General features: G+C 43.4%; 1 protein-coding gene across 4 annotated transcripts in view; it reads left to right on the top strand.

Annotated features, from left to right (window-relative positions):
- PECR (peroxisomal trans-2-enoyl-CoA reductase) overlaps positions 1-12137 on the top strand; it is a 40960-nt gene extending 28823 nt beyond the window's left edge. For all 4 annotated transcript variants that reach the window (XM_045367675.2, XM_005574223.4, XM_065526052.1 and 1 more), the window contains 3 exons: positions 1350-1460; positions 6840-6951; positions 11257-12137. In XM_045367675.2, the coding sequence (XP_045223610.2) occupies positions 1350-1460; positions 6840-6951; positions 11257-11310 (277 nt within the window). In that variant the 3' untranslated portion in view covers positions 11311-12137. The remainder of the gene's footprint in view (positions 1-1349; positions 1461-6839; positions 6952-11256) is intronic.
- The last annotated feature ends 5226 nt before the right edge of the window (positions 12138-17363 follow it).

The following is a 17363-nucleotide window of genomic DNA, read 5'->3' as shown; positions in this document are numbered from 1 at the left end:
ATGGTCTCAATCTCCTGACTTCGGGATCCACCCACCTTGGCTTCCCAAAGTGCTAGGATTACAGGCGTGAGCCACCACACCCGGCCTATCTGTAGATCTTATCTCTGTGATGTCAATAGGTGTTATATGTGCCACTCAGTGAAGGCTAAGCATGCCTGACTTCAAGCATGAAGTTAGTAAACTCATCTCTGACAAAGGCACTCCTACTAGTTCTAATTCATGTTTGCCTTCCAGAGACTTTTTTGGTTTAATGACCAAATTTTCATACTTCTAGATTTTATCCTCTTTAAATAAAAGGCAACATATTGTGTAATTGGAAGCCACTATATCTCTCCAGTATCATTTGAAGTAATTAAAACTGCCAAATTTTCTAATTTTATTTTAACTTTGCTTTCCTCCCCTCCTCGCCATAATTTGTTTAACAGTTTGAATCCATTACAAATGGCTGTATCCTGTGACATACAGTTTTTTTTTTTTTCTTTTTTTATGTTTGGGACAAGGTCTCGCTCTGTTGCCCAGGGCGAAGTGCGGTAGTGCGATCACGGCTCACTGCAGCCTCGACCTCCTGGGCTCAAGTGATCCAACTCAGCCTCCTGAGTAGCTGGGACCACAGGCGTGTACCACCATGCCCAGCTAATTCTTTTTTATATTTTTTGTAAAGATACAGTCTCCCTTTTTTCCCAGGCTGGTCTCAAACTCCTAGGCTCAAGTGATCCTCCAGCTTCGCTCTTGCAAAGTTCTGAGATTACAGGCATGAGCCACTGCACCTGGCCTGGGATACAGTTTTTGAGTAATTTTCCTGACCTTAGAAAGCTAGCGAAAGATACATTTAAAAATTTCGAAACAATTAACATTTTAGTTTATTGGTATTGGATTCAAATGCTTTATTTGCGATTTCAATCTAGGTAAAAAGCCAAGAAAATATTGCATTTTTCTAAGTCTCACGTAGCCATTGCCCAGTCTTCTCTTGTAAAGCAGAGAAGCCAAATGGAAACTAAAATAGACAGAGTCCCCTGTCCCATTGTTCCAAGTTAAGTGCCTCTTTCATTTACTTACATAATCATGACCTTCAGAAAGCAAGTCTTTCATGAAAAAATCCAGATGCTTAGGAGGAAGAGGAGGTCACAAAATAACCATTGAGATCATCCATTTGAGGATGATGGGGACTGTACTCCTTTGACAACATGGAGGAAAATTAATATCAGCACTGTTCACTTGTTTTTGACTTAAGCTACTTAATGTTTGAAATGCCAGTAGGCTATCTTGATATCTTTATAATTAAAATGTAATGCACTTTATTTTAGTGCATTTAGTGTAATGCACTAAATTTGTTTTATTTTTAAACACAGGGAATTATTTATTCCCAGACTGCTGCGGAGAACTATGGTTCTTTCGGACAAAGCCTCTTTGAAAGTTCTTTTCAGAAAATCCCCGCTAAACGAATTGGTGTTCCTGAGGAGGTAAGGCATATTTCCAGCATTGATTAGAATTGCTGTGTGTTGTACTTTGGAATTTGTAATTCAGTGTCATTTTTATGTGGTCTGGATGACATTATTTCTCCCACTGCCACCAGATCATTTCCCCTGTTCTTTCTGGCTCTCAGATATACTCTGGTTGTGCTTTGACTACTGACAGCAATCTGTACTTGAGAGTGAATGTAGTATAAATTAATAACAGCGTTTTTTTCCAGTTTGTTTTATTGTATTTTCATCCCATTATTTTATTACCTGGCATTTGTTGGTACACAGGACCCTAGGACTCTAAGCAAGTCAGACAATTATGGCCATAGGAAGTTCCACATGAGATTTTGGTAAGATTGAAGTCTGTAAAATCAGCGGCTTTCCAAAATGCCAGCAGCAGCAGTCTTTGTGGTTTTTTTTTTTTTTGGCTTGAGACAGGGTCTCACTCTGTTACAGGCTAAGTACAGTGTCGTGATCATAGATCACTGCAGCCTTGAACTCCTGCCTTGGCCTCCCAAAGTGCTGGGACGACGATGATGACGGTGATGATTTTTTCGACAGAGTTTCTTTGTCTCCCAGGCTAGAGTGCAGTGGCGTGATCTTTGCCCACTGCAACCTCCACCTCCTGGGTCAAGCGATTCTCCTGCCCCAGCCTCCCGAGTAGCTGGAATTATAGGTGTATGCCACCACACCCGGCTAATTTTTGTGTTTTTAGTAGAGGCAGGGTTTCACCATGTTGGTCAGGCTGGTCTTGAACTCCTGACCTTAAGTGATATGCCCACCTCAGCCTCCCAAAGTACTGGGATTACAGGTGTGAGCCACAGCACCTAGCTTTGCATCAGTCTTGAAATGTAATTTTTTTTTTTTTTTTAGGAAAAGGATGTCTTTCCCACAACAATAAAAATGAAAATATCTAGTAGTAAACTTACCTCTAAATGAAAAACAAAACAAAAAATCACCTGCCTCCTTAGGGCAGTAGGTGGTGCATCAGTTTCATAAATGAAAAAACAAAACAAACACAAAAAGTCCCTTTTTCTGAGGAGCAGCAAAAAGACTGGAATAACTAGGGGCATATAATATTCCTTGATGGGGAGAACCAATTTTATTAAAAAGTCAAGTTTCCCTAAATTAATTTATAAATTTAATATCTTTTGGGAATTTAACATGCTGATTCTATCAAAAATATTTATGCAAAAATTGCCAAAAATGTTTTGAAAATGAATAATGAGACGATTACCCTTCATGGTGTAATGAAACTGAAGCTGTATATATTTACGTACTGTGTATTTACATACTATGAAACTATATTTATTTACAGCATCTGGTGCCACTAAAGAAAAATATTAAAAATAGTAGAACAGAACAGATTCTTGAATTGGAACCATATGGGGGAGTTTATGGAGTCAAAGTAGCATTTTAATCTGTAAGGAAAGCACAAAACACTCAGCAAAGTGTTGGGGGCATTTGGCCACTTAGTAATAAATTAGAGTCCCTATCTTGTATTATATACAAAATAACTTTCAGATTTACTAAATTGCTAAATATAAAAGCAAACCCATGAAACTCATTAAAAGAGTTATCATGCCTAGAACTAGCTTTTATTATCAGTTTGATGAATGTCTTTCCAGAAATGTACTATGCGTGCATTAAACATTTGTATTTGTTGACTTTTTTTTTTTTTTTTTTTTTTTGTGGCGGAGTCTCACTCTGTGGCCTAGGCTGGAGTGCAGTGGCTGGATCTCAGCTCACTGCAAGCTCCGCCTCCCGGGTTTAGCCATTCTCCTGCCTCAGCCTCCCGAGTAGCTGGGACTACAGGTGACCGCCACCTCGCCCGGCTAGTTTTTTGTATTTTTTAGTAGAGACGGGGTTTCACCGGGTTAGCCAGAATGGTCTCGATCTCCTGACCTCGTGATCCGCTCGTCTTGGCCTTCCAAAGTGCTGGGATTACAGGCTTGAGCCACCGCGCCCGGCCTTTTTTTTTTGTTTTTGTTTTATGAGACGGAGTTACGCTCTTGTTGCCCAGGCTGGAGTGTGGTGGCACAATCTTGACTCACCACAACCTCTGCCTCCCAGGTTCAAGCAATTCTCCTGCCTCAGCCTCCTGAGTAGCTGGGATTACAGGCATGCGCCACCACGCCTGGCTAGTTTTGTAAAGATGGGATTTCTCCATGTTGGTGAGACTGGTCTTGAACTCCTGACTTCAGGTGATCTGCCCACCTCACCCTCCCAAAGTGCTGGGATTACAGGCATGAGCTACCACGCCTGGCCTATTTATTGACTTTTTTATGAAAACAAGATCTTCCTTTATGTTATTTTCCGTAACTTGTTATGGATATACTATAATATAATCAAGTCCCATTATGATTTGCATTCTATTTACATTTTTGTTCTTGTGGTAGTTCTGCATTGAACATTATGAATATAATCATGTACTCTTGTGTGACGGGATATGTTTCTAGAAACAGAGTTCCTGAGCCAAAATAGGCTTGCATTATATTTTGTAAGATACTGTTAAATCAAACATTTGATGAGCCAAGGTCTTTGGATTTGTATTCTGAAAACTAAGAGTAATTTTGAATGAATTTTAATCAAGGGAATTATATTATATTTTTATTTTGGATAGAATACTTTGTTTAGGAGGCTAGGCACAGTGGCTCTCACCTGTAATCCCAACAGTTTGGGAGCCTGAGGCAGGCGGATCACTTGAGGGCAGGAGTTCAAGATCAGCCTGGCCAACATGGTGAAACCCCATCTGTACTAAAAAAATACAAAAATTACCCAGGCGTGGTGGTGCGTGCCTGTGGTCCCAGTTACTCGGGAGGCTGAAGCAGGACAGTTGCTTGAACCCGGGACATGGAGGTTGCAGTGAGCAGAGACTGCGCCATGCACTCCTGCCTGGGTGACAGAGTCAGACTCCTTCTGAAAAAAAAAAAACAACCATATATATATATATATATATATATATATATATATATATGTATGTATGTATATATTTATGTGGCTTATGTTGTCTATATTTGCTGTATTAAAAATTAAAACCAAAATTTAAGAAATATTTATGAATTCATTTAAAAATGATAATAAAGCAGTACATGTTAACATAACATGTAATCAAAAATAGCTACATTTAAGAAAAGAAACAAGAAAACCATTATTTATTTTTTTTTTTTTTGGGTCAAGCAATTCTCCTGCCTCAGCCTCCTGAGTAGCTGGGATTAACAGGCATGCATCAGCATGCTTGGCTAATTTTTGTATTTTTAGTAGAGACAGAGTTTCACTAAGTTGGCCAGGCTGGTTCAAACTCTGACCTCAGGCGATCCACCTGCCTCAGCCTCCCAAAGTTCTGGGATTACAGGCCTGAGCCACTGCGCCTGGCCGGCTTTTTGTGTTTTTGAGGGGGTGTGGTGTACAGAGCGTTAGAGGTCATGATTACTTGGGTGAGATGGCTGTTGTCTGGCTGGCATTTCAGAAAGGAGCTCATTGGAGCAAGCTTCTTTTAGATGGGCGGACTTGAACTAACATGTTCATTGGCTGAGTTGTCACTACTGGATCAAACAGGGTTAAAACCAGCTCCGTTGCTTATTACCATGTCTCAGTACAATCTGCCTTTTCACAGCAATGTGGGACCTTTTAAATAGGGAATTCTGTGCCAACCCTGTCCAATAGAAATACAATAATAGCCACATTTGTAATTTTAAACTTTCCAGGAGCCATATAAAGAGGTGAGATTAATTTTAATAATATATTTGATTTAGCTAATACATCCAAAAGTGTCATTTCAACATGTAATCAACATCAGAAATTGAGATTATTTTCTTCACCCCTTGGAGCCTTCAGGATTAATGAGATATTTTACATTATTTTTCCCATACTAAGCCTTCAAAATCCAATGTGTGTTCCACACTTACGGCACATCTCAATTGGACCAGCCATATTGAAAGTGTTTGAGTAGGCAGCTATGGCTAGTGGCCTCGTTTTAGATAGTGCAGCTCTGTACTAGCTGCTGGGAATACAAGGATGGAGAGAAGGCTTGGCTGCTCTCCAAGCTCTTAGGGTCTCAAGGAGGTATAGCCTTGTAAATGTAGGACCAGGACTGGGATGAGGCAAGCAAGGCATGGACAGAAAATGTAAGGACCCGCTCCCTCTCAGGGAAGATTTTGCACTTGTGCAAACCTGAGAGTGAATACCTCCTTAAATCTTGCACCCTTGACACCTTATTTGCCTCACGCTAGTCCTGGCCCTGCCTGAGGTTCTTTTAAACTGCAGATTCTGGGACCCCCAACCCCAGGGTTTACAATTGCTGTGATCCTGGAAGGATCTAGGAATCTGGAGTTTCAGTAAGCCTCCCTAGTGATTCTAATGCAGATGTTTTGGATCATCACTGTTTAAGAAACTCTGCTTCTTCCCACAGCCTCAAATGAGAGCTCCTTTACAATCAGTGAAATAACTTCTTCTGATTGGGTTGGGAGTAGATGGTGCTGAACCCATCAGCTCCCTATTTGAATTTTTAAGGAGTGCAGTGGGAGTCTGAAGTGCCTTTGGGTTTGTTTCTGAAATGGAGTCTCACTCTGTCACCCAAGCTGGTATGTAGTGGTGCAGTCTCAGCTCACTGCAACGTCCTAGGCCCAAGCAATCCTCCCACCTCAGCCTTGTAAGGAGCTGGGACCACAGTGCTTAAAACTTTAAATACCACAGTGTTTAAAAAAAGAAAGAAGAAAACCATTATTTATTTATTTATTTTTTTGGTTCAAGCAATTCTCCTGCCTCAGCCTCCTGAGTAGCTGGATTAACAGGCATGCACCAGCATGCCCAGCTAATTTTTAGCCACTGCGCCCGGCTAAGTTTTTGAAGTTCCTCTTGTAGAGAGCTCCTTTGAGTGTGTGTTGCTGGGCTTTTGGCCTCACAGGACCACAGACTGAACAAACCAGAATGCTAGTTTATTGCTAAACAGACACGTTGGCTGTTTCAGGGACCAACATATAAAAGACCATGAGGTAGTGATGGAAAATGGGGTTGCGAAGGACAATGAAAGGCATGAAAGGAAGTGAATTGTTTGACATGGGAAAGAGCAGAGCTGAAGCACTGAGTCGACTTATGGCTTCTTCATGTCGTGTAGCTTGCTTGACACTGTCTAAGGCTCCCTCATACCTTGCCACCTTTACCCTATTCACCTACCTGATTTTGGTGATGCTCAGGTAGAAAGGGAAGTTGTAGGAAAAGGAAGTTGTCTATGTACTGTGAGGTTGTGGTGCACATGCACACACTGTTGGATTCATGTTACAGTCATGTGCTTTGAGCTGTCTTTACTAGGGAATGTGAAGTGGTTGGAAATGGGGAGTATTTGCTTTTACCTATTCACGTGTGTGTTTCTGCTTCCAGGTCTCCTCTGTGGTCTGCTTCCTACTGTCTCCTGCAGCTTCCTTCATCACTGGACAGTCGGTGGATGTGGATGGGGGCCAGTGCCTCTATACTTACTCGTATGAGGTACCAGGTGAGCAGCTGAGGAATGAGCAGTCACCAGCTTTATGCTGTGTCGTGTTCAGGAGTTTAAAATGTATTATAAGTAGTTATTTAAGACATGAAGGTGTTCTCTTATAGAACTTAAGAGATGAGGGTATTCTCTTATAGAACATCAAAATGTACAAAATGTTTATATTCATGATGTGATTTTTTAATGAAATATTCCTAGTCACAGAAAATATCTCACTATATTATAGAACTTAGCTTTTTATATATGCATAGGTTGGTGGAATTTGAACCCTGAGAAATATTCTCAGTATGAGTATATGTTTCTAAAGAGGAGATAGAAAAGAGGCAAAAGCATGCTATAGTTTTAAAGATTTAATTCCATTTTGTTCCTCCAATAAATGGCTTACATATCTGAGCAGAAGAATCAGGCCTGCTAGGTGGGGTAGGGTGCTATGGTGCTATTTTGTACTGTCTTTGAGATGTATATTGAATGAAGCCGTATGAAATTTTTGTATTCATCATTTTTGATGTACAAAAAACAGAAATATGGCTGGGCGTGGTGGCTCATGCCTGTAATCCCAGCACTTTGGGAGGCCGAGGCGGGTGGATCACTTGAGGTCAGGAATTTGAGACCAGCCTGGCCAACATGGTGAAACCCCATGTCTACTAAAAATATATATAAAAAACAATCAGCTGGGCGTGTTGGCAGGCACCTCTAGTCTCAGCTGCTTGGGAGGCCGAGGCAGGAGAATCGTTTGAACTCGGGAGGCAGAGATTGCAGTGAGCCAAGATCATGCCACTGCACTTCAGCTTGTACGACAGAGCAAGACTCTGTCTCAAAAACAAAACAAAACAAAGCAAAACAACAAACAAAAAACAAACCAGAAATTTTATAAGTTTCAATCAAATATTGATATTACATGCAAATGCCTTTGTGTGTGTGTGTGTGTGTGTGTGTGTGTGTGTGTATCTCATGACTAGACAACAGAACTTTGGCATTTGATGGGTCCTAAAAGATCACGAAGTCCAGTACCCTAGTTTTATAAACAACAAAACAAATCCACAGAAGTTAAAAGGTTTGTCCAACCTAGTAACTCTAAATCACTCCAAAAATGTAGTAAAGGATATAAAATGCAAATGTATTGAACTTCTGTTCCTAAAGATAATTAAGTGACTAGTAGCAAATTAACATGTGGTTGATGTAACCCAGATGAATTTGAATTTCATATCAAGGACCCAGGTTTTACCTACTCTTTCAGGTGCTGACAGTCTGATCAAGGCTTAAGGCCTTTTTTGCATTGATAAATGACTGGTATATCGGAGAGGTGAGCAAAAACTGAAACTGGTTTTCCTCTGCTCCCACAACACAACAACCATTAGCACAGAAGACCTCTGTGTCCGGTTGTTTGGGGTTATTTCCCTCACACACCAAGCAAGCAAGAACTTTTTTTTAGTTCCGCAGCAGACCCCGGCTGGGCGTCCTCTCATTCAGTTCTGACAATGGAGATAGGGTCCGCTCCCACAGGCTGAGGCTCAGTCCCACAAGATGCCCCCTGCTGTAGACACCGTCGCAAGTCAGGGCCTCCAAAGCTTCTGACTGACTAGCTGCAAGTTGGGGTTCCCATGACCCCTTCTTTGGGTTGGAGTAATTTGCTAGAGCACCTCACACAACTTAGGAAAACACTTCGATTTACTGGCTTATTATAAAGGATATTACAGGAGATACAGCCGAAGAGGTGCACAGGGCAAGGCATGTGAGAAGGAGCACGTAGCTTCTGTGTCCTTTTCGGCCCCACCACCTGCCAGGAACCTCCATGTGTTCAACTATCTGGAAGCTCTTGAACCCAGTCCTTTTGGGTTTTTATGGAGGCTTCATTACATAGGCATGGTTGATTAAACCATCGGCCCTTGGTAATGAACTTAACCTTCAGCCCCTCTTACCTCCCCAGAGGTTGTGGGGTGGGTATGGGCTGAAGGTCCATACAGCCTTGGTCTGTCTGGTGACCAGCCCCTATTCTGAAGCTAACTAGGGGCTGCCAGCCGTCAGTCAATCATTAACATACAAGAACACACCACTTTGGAGAGTCTAAGGATATTAGGAGTTGTATGCAGGAAATGGGGTTGAAGACCAAATGTATATTTCACAATATCACGGTATCAGAACTTTAATTTTACTTATTATTTTCCCCTCCCATGTGTACTTCATTACTAGTAGCATCAATGTGGTGATGTCCATAAGATACTGTGGTTTGAAGCATCTTGGTTGGAAAGAAGAAACACCTGCCTAGTTTTGCTGTATTGTTTTCTGAAGGAATTCCAAGTAGTGAGGGTGGAGAGAATCTTTCCACTTCTCTCACAGTAGAATTCAGTCACTATTTCTTACGGTAGGTTGCACTGTTTTTCCTTTAGAAGGGCAAGAAATTTCAAATAGCTGCTTCCTTAGGCCTTCAGTGAAATGATTTTCTTTTGTAATTCTAACACTTTTTTTTAATCATTAAAAATATTTTTTTAAGTTTTTGAGGAAAGCAGCTACATCTGTCTTTTAAGAATATACTGCCCCCCGAGAAATGATTGAGACTATTCAGCCTTTCATTATAGTGTTTTCTTTTAAGATTGGCAGCTCCAACGTGAGAATGCCTAAGATGGAAACTTGGCTCTACCCTTATTAGCTGTATGATTGTGAGAAAGTTAATTTCTATAAGCCTCCATTTTTTCCCTATATGCAGGGACACATACAGTATTTATTTCATAGAGCTGTTGGGAGGATTAAGTTAGATAATGCACTTTTTTTTTGTTCTTTTTTGAGATAGAGTCTCACTCTTGTCGCCCCGGCTGGAGTGCGGTGGCATGATGTCAGCTCACTGCAACCTTTGCCTCCCAGGTTCAAGCGATTCTCCTGTTTCAGCGTCCAGAGTAGCTGGGATTACAGGTGCCCGACACCATGCCCCACCACTTTTTTTGTAGTTTTAGTAGAGATGGGGTTTCACCATGTTGGCCAGGCTAGTCTCAAACTCCTGACCTCAGGTGATCCGCCTGCCTTGGCCTCCCGGAGTCCTGGGAGTACAGGCGTGAGCCACTGTGGCCGGCCTTAGGTAATGCACATTTAAAGCCCTATGTCAGGGGCTGGGCACCATGGCTCACACCTGTACTCTCAGCACTTTGGGAGGCCAAGGTGGGCCAACTGCTTGATCCCAGGAGTTTGAGACCAGCCTGGGCAACCCGGCAAAACTCCGTCTCAACAAAACATTGAAAAAATTAGCTGGGTGTGGTGGCATGTGCCTGTAGTTGCAGCTACTTGGGAGGCTTAGGTGGGAGGATCACTGGATCCTGGGAAGTAGAGGCCGCAGTGAGCCATGATCGCATCACTGCACTCCAGCCTGGGTGACAGAGCAAGACCTTGTCTCAAAAAATAAAAATAAAAACATAAAGTTCTTTGTTGAACTGGATGTTTTTAGTCACAACTCAAAATGGGCTAATCAGTAAAGGAATTCGCTGGCTCGCATAACTGAAAACAGGTAAGACTTGACTCAGGAGCTCACTAATCTCATCGAGGATAATTTTTCCCCGTTGCCTGTTTTTGCTTCCATGGTGTTGGCTCTGTCTTAAGGCAGGCTGTCCTCATTGCAGGATGGCTGCCTGCTGTTTCTGGGTGTAAGGCTGCATACTTCCGTGTTCCTACCCAGATGGACAGAGAGAGAGAGGGCTGGGGGAGTGACTTTGTTCCAGAATTTCTAACAACATGCTGAGATCCACTCTATATTACATCAGCTTATGCAAATGTCCATTTCCAACCAATAACTGTGGCAGGGTTATAGTGCACTGATTGACTTAGCTTAGACCTCATGCCTTGGTGCCAAGCTTCCCCGGCGCCTTCTAGATCCTTAAATGGAAACAAGCTGTTGGAAGGAAGAGACGGGGACCTGGATGCTGGAGAGGCAACTAACAGTGCCCGGTACAAAGTAAAGACACTATTTTTAAATTGTTATTATTAAGGAGACACTATTTCTTGATGATCCACAGTATGCCAAGCAATGCACACATGGTGTCATGTTTAACCCTCACAACTCTAAAAGGTAGATATTGTTATATCCTTTAATAGAGGAGGAAACTGAGGCTCAGAAAGAGTCATGCCCCCAAATTCAGGAAAGCTAACATGTGGCAGACCTGAGATTCAAACTGAAGTCTTTTCTCAAACGTGTGCCCTAAGAATTTCTTTTTTGGTGCTGAGAAAATGTGTGAACCAGGGAAATTCACAAGAGGATTTGGTGGGATCAAAGAGGACAAATGAGATTTGCAAGTGACAGGAGGTTTTCCACTTCTTTAACAGATCATGACAACTGGCCCGAGGGAGCAGGGGACCTTTCTGTTGTCAAAAGGATGAAGGCGTCTTTTAAGGACAAAGCTAAGCTCTGAGTGGAGGAAACAAGGTGTCCTCCATCCCCCAGTGCCTTCACATCTCGAGGATATGCTTCTGTACTTTTTAAAAGCTTATAGTTGGTATGGAAAACATTTTTCTGATTTTTAAATGTTATTAATTATATCTATTGAAAAACTATTCCTGAAATATATACACTCTTATGTCCCAATAAGCCTGTGATTTAAAAATGTTTAAGTAACAGAAATTAACATATTTTAATGATTTTACTTTGTATTTCTAAGAAAAGTATTTGAAAGATGGAATAATTTTAAATCAATAATAATTCTAGGGATCATGAACTCCCAGAAGATTTTATTATTTAATTGTAAAGGTGGAGGCCAGGAGCCATGGCTCACACCTGTAATTCCAGCACTTTGGGAAGCTGAGGCGGGCGGGTCACTTGAGATCAGGAGTTCAAGACCAGGCTGGCCAACATGGTAAAACCCTGTCTCTACTAAAAAACAACAACAACAACAAAACACAAATCAGCCGGGTGTGGTGGCGCACTCTTGTAGTCCCAGCTACTCGGGAGGCTGGGGCAGGAGGATTGCTTGACCCCGGGAGGCAGAAGTTGCAGAGAGCTGAGATTGTGCTACTACAGTCCAGCCTGGGCTACAGAGTGGGACTACATCTTAAAAAAAAAACCCCAAAAACAAAACAAAACAAAAAAATCATAAAGGTAGAAAATAAATCTAAATTGTGTCATAATTATGATTATTACAATTAAAATTATATAATGACTTATTTTTGGTGGCAAATACTTTTGGAACAATAAAGCCTTATGGTAATTATTGATGTGTAGTTTCTTTTGTTCATGAAGTCAAATTTGTATAAATTCTGTTAATTCAAAGAAAAAGTTTTTTGTGATTTATTTTTGGCAGTGCCTGATTTGTGTCTTGATTTTCTGTCCAAAGTATTCCCTTTACTCATGAATCTCCTTCTGTAGGCAAAAACAAAATTTCAATTGTATGCAAATGTATTAGGGTTCCACATTCTGCCTTCCGTGGCTCCAGTCTGATAGTTAGACCCTAATTTAAGAAATGCCTTTAGCAGCTTGAGTATGTTCATTCTTTGTCTTAATCAAAGTTCTTTCAAGTGTCTGAGGTGAAGTAGCTATTTTATTTTCTTTATCATTAACACTCATCTTATTTGTTTGTTTATTTTTGAGATGGAGTATCACTCTGTCACCCAGGCTGGAGTGCAGTTGAGCAATCTCAGCTCACTGCAACCTACGCCTCCTGGGTTCAAGCGATTCTCCTGCTTCAGCCTCCTGAGTAGCTGGGATTACAGGTGTGCACCGCCACGCCTGGCCAATTTTTGTATTTTTAGTAGAGATGGTGTTTCACCATATTGGCCAGGCTGGTCTTGATCTCCTGACCTTAAGTGATCCACCTGCTTTGGCCTCCCAAATTGCTGGGATTACAGGTGTAGGCCACTGCGCCCAGCCTATCATTAACACTCATTTTAAAGTGTATGATTTACCAAGCTCTGGGGTTTGGGACCCAGAATCTGCAGCTTCCTCATGCTCCCAAGCAGGGCTAGCATGAGGGAGAGGCCAACGCGGTGCCCAGGGTGCAGCATTTAAGGAGGTATTCTCCATTGTCAGGTTTGTGCCAGTGCAGACTCGCCCTTGAGAGTGTGTCCTTAAATTTCGTGCTCATACTCATAATGTGGGAAGATCAGGAAGCTTTCTTTTCCTCCCAGACAGCACTTTAACGGTGGTCTTCTGGAACCGATAATATCATAAAAACTGAGGATTACAAAGTGTGTTCAAGGGCAAAGTGGCCCTAATACAGGTTGGTGGAGAAGACGGAAAAGACAGGGCTTGCTTTCACATGACCTGTGTTGTTGACTGCCACTGACTCCTTAAATCTCCATAGCGTTGCCATTTATTTCTGCTTAAGGCACGGAACCTGCCTATGTAGCACTAAACTTAGGTACAACTCCTTATTAGAGCTTCTTCTTAGACTATCACGGGACAGCTGGTCATTACCTATATTTTAGAATTATGAATTTATTATCCAGGGCTCTTGTATACCTCATAATAGTATCCTGTCAATAATACTCTTTTGCAACTACACTTAGTAAATTTTGTTGTAGAGTGAGTGTTCTTGAATAGGCTTAATAATTTGGAGCTCCTACTATGTATTTAGCATTATGCTAGGAGTCAGACATGCAATGGTGAAAAACTACACATGGATCCTGCCCTTACTGAGCTTACAGTAGAGAGAGAGTCAGAGAGAGAGAGAGAGAGCGCGCGAGAGAGAGCACGAGTGCTATAAAGGATAAGGCCATGATGCCCGTGGCGTACAACTGAAAGAAAGGGGCATCCAGAAAACAACATGAAAACCATTCTATATTTATGTAAAAAGAGTTTGTTGATAAAGATGACCCTTGTGAACATTATCCCTCCCCACACACTAATCTTACGGCTTGTGGCTTATGTTAGTTCAGGTCCTCTGAAAAGCAGGTGCCCAGACATAATGAGATTTGCATGACACTTATTGGGCACCAGGTCTGTGGAGGATAAAGACAGGGAGCCAGAGAAGGCAGCGTTGGCCTTCAGACCATACTGCAAGGGTGACCCCTGTAAAAGAGAGGGGAGAGAGGATTGGGCAGGAGGCATCTTGGATTACAGCTAAGTGATACTTTCTTAAGACAGGCTTGCTCAAAGTATGCATTCATATTTCCAGTGGCCCACAGGAATACCAAAAGGCCCTCAATGGGTCACATGGATTCCACCTGTATTGCTCCCTGTCCCTACTGTGTAAAAGTAACTCTATCTCCTCCTGCCGGTGCCTGGACAAAGGGAGTTCAGAGTGTTCCGGCATCAGTCATAGTTTGTAGCTCACTGGGACCTTATGTCCCCTGGCAAGAGCCTCCCTCTTTGGGACCAGGATTTCCAGTGCTGCTATTCTCCTTAAATCCTGCAGCAGATCACTGGGAATGATGGAATGCAGGGCCACTCCTGCATTCCGGATCCCAGACATGGTCCCAAACCTACTAGGGACATGCACCCTTGAAGTCAGCACTCCATCCTGGCCCTTCAGCCGGGTCTTGGTTGTTGAAGCCCTCTGTGAGGCTGGCTGCCGATGGGTGGTGCAGAGTGTGGACGGACAGTGGTTCCACAACCAGGGGCTCACTCTTTCATGTCCTTCACTGGGAAGTGAGTCACCTGATTGGATGCTATGTCCCATGGGATTCCATGCCTATGGACCAGGCTTTCTATAGCCCCCAGATAGTCATGGTGTCTGAGTCCCTGCAGGCAGGAAAGGCAAACTCTTGCCTGGAAGAGGCATCTATCAGTATGAGAAGTGACGAGAAACCACACGGCAATTTGAACAGGGACAGTTAAAAGTGAAGAGTGATTATCACAGCAGATTGGAGTAGCGTAGGACTGGCTAGCAGGAAGTAAAAAGAACATGAGAATAGCGGAAATCAGGAGTAGCCTGCACTACTAGGGCCAAGACTGAGAGCTCAAAGAAGAGCCCTGGCTGGGCACGGTGACTGATGCCTGGAATCCCGGCACTTTGGGAGGCTGAGGAGGGTGGCTCACCTGAGGTCAGGAGTTTGAGACCAGCCTGGCCAACATGGCGAAACCCCATCTCTACTAAAAATACAAAAAATTAGCCAGGCCGGTGGCAGGCATGTATAGTCCCAGCTACTAGTGAAGCTGAGGCAGGAGAATCTCTTGAACCTGCAGTGATCCAAGGTTGCAGTGAGCCAAGATTGCGCCACTGCACTCCAGCCTGGGCGACAGAGTAAGACCCTGCCTTTAAAAAAAAACAAAAAACAAAAGAGCCCTCCACAGCACCCCTGGAGCTGACGCCCAGATTGAGTAGGGAGGGCATGGCTGTGGCTCAGTGGAAGGCAGAGAAGTCACTGTGGTGCTCTCCTGGTGGAACTTGCTAGAAACCTGCCCTCTGGGGTCCTGAGGAAAACTGCACAGAGAGGTGTCCAAGCAGAGGCCTCTGATGCAAAGCTCCCCGAGGGAGGTACTGGGAAGCTGGTGCTGCTTAGCACTCCTGCGGAGCAGTCTGCACTGCGCGGGTCAGGAAGCAAAACCCTCTTCCTCCTCCAGTGTCTCTCCATCACTCTCTCCTGACAAAGCTTCAGAGCCCACTGGCCCAGGGAAACAACTTACAGGGCCCAGATCCATTTTCACGGAACGGAGAAGCAGTACATCTGGAGCCAGCCGCTTGTCGACTGGCCATCCTGTGGCCCCTTGGTGTTCTTAAGGAGCAGTGCCACTTCAGGGCTCAGCAATGGTCTGTGTTGCAGGAAGGTTGGACGTTCAGAGGCAGCAACAGCTCTGTTGACCTCGGTTAACGGGGAGTCCATGCTAATGGGCCGTCTACAGCCTCCCTCCATCCCTGTGCCTGTCACACCAGTTCTGGGCTGGCCAGTGATGAAGGCCAGCTATCAATCGGCCGAGTCTTCTTGGCTGCTTGGTTGTTCTCGCCTCTTCCGTGAGGATTCCATTCTAGGGGCATTAACGTGGGAGGCGGAAATGACCCTCCCCTGGAGCACCCACTCCCCTGGGCTCCTCTGTAGGCCTCTACCCCAGTCCTTATTTCCTGGCCACTGTATATATTCTCATCTCGGGCCACTTTTCATTCCCTTGTAGATATCAGTTGCTCCCTCGTAGCAGCCCATTAGAAAGCTTTTCCATCTCCACCATCACGGGGCCACTCCTGAATAGTCCTATCATGAAGTTCTGTCAGCTGTGAAGGAGAGAAGGAAGGGAATTGGGTTGGAAAAAAAAATCACAGACTGCAGTACAGTCCAAGAAAGGGAGGACTAGGCGGATGGGAAGTTCTCAAGCCAAAGTCACCCCTGGGAGCTGCCCTTGTCCCAAGGGAACAGCCTAGATGGACAGCAGGACTGTGCTTGTCATGGGCCAGGAGCAGCCCGAGGGGGAAGGCAGTGGTGGATGGAGAGTGACAGCAGCTGGGGCCCACAGCCAATGGATTTTGTTTCCCGTAGCAGGAAGTCTACGGCATTTCTTTTCATGGCTGCCACTTGGCTATTCTGCAACTGTAAAACTTCACTATTGATCTCATTCAGTTTTTAACACGACCTGGGGCTTGGCTCAAAGCAGTGCCACCTTGTGGTTAGTTGTGGAACACCAGCCTGTCTGGGCAGTGGCTTCTTAGGATTCAAGAGGTGGCTACAAAGCTTCAACTTGAGCTTTAGTTTCTTCCTTTGGTATTTCTTCTGCACCCCTTGTTTACAAGGATTTCATTTCAGCAAAGGAGGCATCTATTGAAATAAGACCAACCAGCAGGAAGATTCTAAACCATATTCAAGAATGGTATACTACATCCAAACTAGCGATTATTGAGCCCAAACTGAATTATTTGGATGGGGGTAACATGGGGGAAAGTGAGCTGACAACACCTAAAGGTTACTGGGGAGAAACAGGACGGAGTTTTCACTGAGCCTGCCATAGTTTATGGTGGTTCATGAGTGTGGCAGAGAGAGTGGAAGACCAGGTCCCAAATAGAATATACGTTTGATGGTGCAAAGCTATTGCCTTCTGACCTGGATTCTGCTCTGCAGGCCCTAGGAAGAACCCTGTCTGTACCCCTGGTCAGCCTCCCATGCTGGGTTAGCATTACCAGTGAGTCAGCTCTAGCATAAGCCAGTTGGGTAAATGGAGGGTTGCAAGAAATGGACAATGTCATCCAATTATTCTGTAGCATTGTTGTACCTGAGTTCATATGCTTTGAGTGGGAAAATTATATCCCGTTGGTAAATTTGGAAAAAAACTCAAAGAAATCAGGAAAGCAAAAACAATATTCCTTGTTTCTCTTGCATATTTTGGACTATTTGGCTTTTGTTTTCATTTGTCTGGACTGAGTTACAAGTTTAGTCAGAGTTTGTAGTTCTAACTATGACTCAACAGAGTCAGCTTTTTCAAATGCAAATGATTATCATGGACTTAAATAGCAAGCATCTGAAGAAAAAGAGTCATTTCTGTAAGTGATTCACAGTAGATATAAGTCAGAATTTCT

This window comes from Macaca fascicularis, chromosome 12 (genome assembly GCF_037993035.2).
Source record: "Macaca fascicularis isolate 582-1 chromosome 12, T2T-MFA8v1.1".
Taxonomy (NCBI): Eukaryota; Metazoa; Chordata; class Mammalia; order Primates; family Cercopithecidae; genus Macaca; species Macaca fascicularis.
The sequence above is the reverse complement of the archived record's forward strand: the minus strand, read 5'-3'. Positions and strand labels throughout refer to the sequence as shown.